Here is a 6,027-nt window from a genome sequence, read left to right as displayed (position 1 = left end):
ATTCTTAAACTCTTTTACCTGCTCAGCAAATGTCTCTGGGTCTCTGCAAACCCCAAGGGATCAAAGCTACCACGCACCTGGGTAAGGTGGATCAACGACCTCACCTAGTGGAAGTGAGGAACTCTGTAGCCCTCAAACAGATCCAATAAGAATGATTTGAGTATCCGAAATAACTCGATGCTCTGTACGTGAACCAAGTTGGGATACGGCTTTCAACCAACTCAAAGTGCCAAGCATTTCCCACCTTAATTGGATCACCCCAAGTTTGTGTTTCCTAATTTTTGGGTCAGCTGACAGTCCAGCAGTATCCTAATTTTTGTATTGATGATAAGAAAGGAACATTACTAATAATTTTAAAACTAGTGAGAACCATTGTACTAAACCATTAAAGTTGATACAAGCAGATTAATTAAGCCCAAAACTCATTGAACCTGAATATGGACCAGTTGGAGATACTGTTACACAACTACTGGCCAATAAAAATCGCAGTCAATTTTTTGTGATTGTAGAGGTTAAGTATTTAAGCGAATACAAATTGGATGAACAGGTCTCGGATAGATCCTGGTGTGATCTAGTAATTGCCTTGTTCAGAGATCTCAGGGCTGGATGCAGAGTTCTGAAGTTTTCCTGGATCGAGTGACCATGAGCTTTACAGAATTCCTGAAAGTGCAAACAAACAAATGCTAATCTGTCAGAGTGCTTTGTTCAGCGACTGAAAATCTTTGGATGCAAGATTCGGAGAAAGACAAACCTGACACCACCGCAGAATAAACTCCTGGTACGGAGAATTTTCCAACAGGTTTGATAGTGCTTCCATTAGCCTCTGTAAATATCTGAAGGGGATTGATGAAGCAACAGCTGGTATGTCTGTTGGTTTCACAGACATTATACAGTGTTTAATCAGAGAATCCTCATTTAGACGGAAACTGAGAAACAAAGCCCTCTGGTGTTGATCCTCAGATAGAGCTTTTTCAACTGCCTGTGCAACGAGGTAAAGGAACATCAGGAAGAGAGGCTATAAAACGGAACCAAGAGAAACACTTTAAAAATGAAGAAGTAAGTACCTCTGGTGTAACATCCATGTCAAGATCTGTGGGATCAAAAACAAAAGATTCGTCCATTGAATAGATTAAAACACCCTCTGTCGTTGCTGCTGCCCAACTTCGGCCAGTTGGTGCAATTTTTAGGCACTTTGTCCGGATAATTGGCCTTCCATTGTTTGGCATAGACCCTGGCAGATTATAGGCCAACTTTGTCCTGGTTTGTTTGTCAATTCCTTCCTCTACATCACTATCTTCATCATCGATTAAATCCATCGGCCCAACATCAGTCATCTTCTTCGAGTTTAAGAAGTCCAAAACTCCATACATAGAAAGGTTGAGGGTTATTTGGAATCTTCGTAACAATACCTGTAGTACAGCACAACTCAACTCATAAGCTGACCTCATAATAATACAGCATGCAACTAGTTTATAGAAGGTAATTTCATTGCAAACACCTCATACTGATGTGTCGTAGTAATTCATTTACAACCAAACAGGGAAACAGCAATTAGAAGGTAATTTTAACCATCACAAGACAAGTAAGAGACAGAAAACCAACCTGATCTGCAATGTCGTACACACATATATATTTGCTACTTCCTGCGGCCAACATATAAATGCCATCGGAAGAGTAACATAAGCTTGTGAAACCCACTAATGCAATCTAATTGCCTTAATTTTGATATGTCTATACCGGTTTGTCCATGCACGCACAAATTTTTCCTTGAACTTATCCAACCATTGAGTCTGACAATACCAGACGGCAGTCGGATAATTTCGTTCCAATCGGCAATAACCTTCTCCAATCTCTTTTCGTACATAACCTCGGTAAGAGACCAATAAACTTTCTCCCAATCTCTTAAAAATTCCAACCACTTTTTATGATTTTCCGCATGTTCTTTGTCCACTCGCACCTTTATCTTGCGTCTCTCATCTTCTTCTTCTTCGGGGGATAGTTTGTTCTTTCGAACATCTTCCTCTAGTTGAACAATCATTCTCTTCTTAATATCCGCCTTAGCGGGTACAAACAAGGCATGGCAAGTTTTTATGATATTTTGACGTATATGATGTACATAGGAAATTTTGTGCGTCCAGGAAGACGTCGGATATTGCTTTCATTAATGCATCATCTTGATCGGTTACGATCACCCTCGGAAGTTGATTTTCCCGAAATAATAATTTCAATTGTCGTAATTCCCAATGATAATTTTAGTCCCTCTCGTTTTCCATTAAACACCAAGCCAATGTGAATGTTACCTTGTCCGGGTTTGCCCACGATGTTGAACAACGGCATATTGTATTTGTTTGTCTTGTAGGTACAATCCATCATAAGAACACCACAACATGTATTTGCCAATTCTGAAAGCAAAGGATGCGAAATGAATATTTGAAGGGGCTTCTCGTTCGGCCCTCTTTTAATGATACGCATGTAGTTGTAATCCCAAGCCATCTTCTCAAATTCTTGCATAACAGACCTCAATTCCCGTTCCACCCTCCTAATAGTTGCTTGTGCGCTATAAATTGTACGTAGAGAAGACATGTTGGACTCATCCTTTTCCTTGAAGCCTATGAGAATTTGTCTCGGTTTGATAAGTGCTTTGGTCAATCTCTTTACATCCTCGAACTCATGAGGTTTCAGCTTCGAAATTAGGGAGTGACCAACAAAATCTTTCGGATCCCAGTGGTTATGACATCCACACAAAACCTCACAATCCCAATTGTTCATGTCATTTAAACAGAAAACAAGCTTAAACGGGCAATCATTTTTCCTCGTACGAGTCTTGTATACCCTATTAGTCTTCTTTAGATATACATAATCCTTTCTCTTGTGGCCTATTCTTCTCCTTGTATTTCCCATTCTATCTCAAGCCATCTCAAAACGCCTCTTTGAACGTTTGGTATTCCTCACCAACACACACATGTTCTTAAGAGCCGTCTCTTTAGCCCAACGTCGGTTCCCATGTCGGCATTCTCGAAATTGATGGTACCAGTTACCGGCGTTGATGGTTATTAATTTTCCATGTCGGTTTTTGGGTTTACATACAAATGTTTCCTTATGTTTTTCATACAGTCCCGGCATGGTAATCTATCAATGAACCCATGCCGGTTTAATATTCTGTAGTATATTCCTTGGTAGGTAAAAAAGTTAACTGCGTACCGGCATAGTTTTTTGGTAGAATACTATGTCGGATTAATATTCAAATTGGGGGATATCGCTTTACCGGCATGGTCGTAGTATGAAACCATGCCGGTAACGCGTCTGCCGGCATGGTATTCATACTACGACCATGCCGGCACCGAGGTTTTATAGTTGAAAAATGGCGGGTTTAAAGAAAAAAAATCGATTTTTCAACCTCCTAGATGCTTTACCTGTGTATTGGGATGCTTGCATGTTTTGCAAGTTTACTTTCTTGTGTAGCTTCTTCGAAAAACTCTCCATACTCGTCAAAATCATCATTCAAGGGTGTTGGCTTAACAAAGAGTTGCAATTTAGAGTTGTTGTCGTTAGCTCCTTGTTGTAGTAGAGCTAAAGATTCAGCAGTTGCAATTCTCTCCTCACAATCATCTTCCATTTTCAAAATTGTTTACCTTTTTAAATTTTTTGTCTTTAACTAGTTTCATTTGAGTCATTTGAACTAGTTATGGTTAAGATGAATAAGGTTGATATGAGAGTAATCATATGGCTAACCTCCGTTAACTATTTGTAAACCAACCTGGTGTACACGTTTAGGTACAGTTACATAAACCTAAATGAGGGTACATTTCATATGTGTCTAACAATCTAAGTTCGATCTAATGGTTGAAAGATATTAGCTTGGTTGAATCAGGTTTTTCATCTAACGGTGAATATTGAATGCTTAGTTACCAAGGTAACTTGGATTGCAAACCCTGATTTAAAAACTATATAAAGGAGAACTCTAACAACTGGGAAAACTAATCCCCACACCTCATGTGTGTTACTAGTTGCATAACTAGAGTCGATTCTCCTTTAACCTTAGGTTTCTTCTCGAGACCCTGTAGGTTAACGACTTGAAGACTTCATTAGGATTGTGAAGGCATACCCAACTATTATCTTTGTAGTTGCGTGATCATATCTTGTTGTTTCTATCGTGTTGAGTGCAATTGAAATAATTGGCTCGAGATTTTATATCCAATAGGCAAGATAGAAAACTAATCACAAACAAACTTCGTCTCATCGTTTGTGATTCCACAATAACTTGTTTCACTAGTCGATTAAGTTTATTCTGAGGTAATTGATAATACTAGGTCGTTCTTTGGGAATATAAGTTCGTTTTATCAATTGGTTCATGTTCACCTTGATTTATCAAAAGACGGAACAAAAACTCTTGGGTATTTCTGTGGGAGACAGATTTATTCAATCCTATAGATTTTTCTGTGTGAGACAGATTTTTCTATCAAGTCTTCGACTTTGGGTCATAACAACTCTTAGTTGTGGGTGAGATCAGCTAAGGGAATCAAGTATGTAGTATCCTGCTGGGATCAGAGATGTAAGGAGTGCAACTGCACCTTGAATCAGTGTGAGATTGATTAGGGTTCAACTACAGTCCAGTCTGAAGTTAATTGGTAGTAGGCTAGTGTCTGTAGCGGCTTAATACAATCTGGTGTTCAATCTGTACTAGGTCCCGAGATTTTTCTGCATTTGCGGTTTCCTCGTTAACAAAATTCTGGTGTCTATGTTATTTCTTTTCTGCATTATACTTTTTTATATAATTGAAATATCACAGGTTGTGCATTAAGATCAATCAATTAGAATATCCAACCTTGGGAATGTTGATTTAAATTGATTGACACTTGAGCATTGGTCTTTGGTACCGTTCAAGTTACTCCTCTTATTCAATCAGGATCGCAGATTTCTATTTGCTGATTGCGGATTGAATTAAGAGTTAGAGATATTAAACTCTTTGATATACTTTATTCTAGATTGAGTCTTACTGTCAGGTTGATTCTCTAGAAAGTATATTGGAGTAAGTCCTCTCAGATTGCCAAACGAATTTTTGGTGTGGTTGTTAGACCCCCGCATTTTCAATTGGTTTCAGAGCAGGCAAACACGTTAAAGATCTTACAAGTATGTGTTTGTAGCGATCTGATGATGGACAATATTGTCTCTAAACACGCATCACTAGTTCAGGAGAGCTTGGATAAAAATCATGATACGCCTGAGAAATCAGTCACATCTTCTTCATCGTCTAAACCCACTCTTGACTGGGAAGCTCGTCTCGACGAACAATTAGATAATCTCTCTGATGGGAGCGATTTAGAAGAAGGACAAGATGTTGAAGAAGAAGTGTCACTATACATCCTCCTCATTGATCGTCTTCTAAAGTAAAAGAAGTCAACATCCTGTTTGGCTGAATTTCTAACTCCTCTCTGCGTTGAAAACAGAAAATTGAGAAAACTCTTTAATAGTTATGATATCCTATTACAAACCACTCTTAAAGATCGTAACGAAGATATATGTTCAAAAATGTCTGAATGTGATGATCTTCGTCAGAATCTCTTTGTTTTGAAAGAAAGACTTGCATAAATCTATGCAATGTATGTCTCTCAACAAGAATGTTTCAACGTCTGAGAAAAGGCATTTCTCACACGAGAAAAACAATTGGAGACTGATCTTGGTACGACTCTTAAAAGGATCAAGGCATTAGAAGAGAATTTGAAAAAGTTCAATTCTAGCTATACAAAACTATCTTCTATGCTTGGAGCTTGCAAAGAACATCATGATACACGTGGTCTGGGATCTAAAGGTATAGAAGCTCCAGGTACAGGTAAGATAAGTTTTGTTAAGGCAAAAAATCCTTCTACTACCGTAGATTTATCTGATAGAAAAGTTCGTGAGCCTACAAGAATGACTCAATTGAGGAAAAAATAAAAACTATCCTGTCAACTGCTATTATTGCGGAAAGAAAGGTCATGTTGAAAGAAGATATCAACTTCGCATACGGAATGAAAAACTTCACAACAC

At 38.4% G+C, this 6,027-nt stretch overlaps 1 protein-coding gene across 1 annotated transcript; it reads right to left on the bottom strand.

The window, feature by feature from the left end:
• Positions 1-489: 489 nt before the first annotated feature.
• On the bottom strand, positions 490-1,448 carry LOC113316533 (periodic tryptophan protein 2-like). The gene is made up of 3 exons (XM_026564694.1): positions 1,065-1,448; positions 752-979; positions 490-660 (listed from the first exon to the last, which is right to left on the bottom strand). The coding sequence occupies exons 1-3, from the start codon at positions 1,446-1,448 to the stop codon at positions 490-492; spliced, it is 783 nt and encodes a 260-aa protein (XP_026420479.1).
• Positions 1,449-6,027: the final 4,579 nt, after the last annotated feature.

The sequence above is a fragment of the Papaver somniferum genome, chromosome 10 (assembly GCF_003573695.1).
Source record: "Papaver somniferum cultivar HN1 chromosome 10, ASM357369v1, whole genome shotgun sequence".
In the NCBI taxonomy this organism is placed as follows: Eukaryota; Viridiplantae; Streptophyta; class Magnoliopsida; order Ranunculales; family Papaveraceae; genus Papaver; species Papaver somniferum.
Note: the sequence above shows the minus strand (reverse complement) of the source record. Positions and strands in the feature narration are given on the sequence as shown.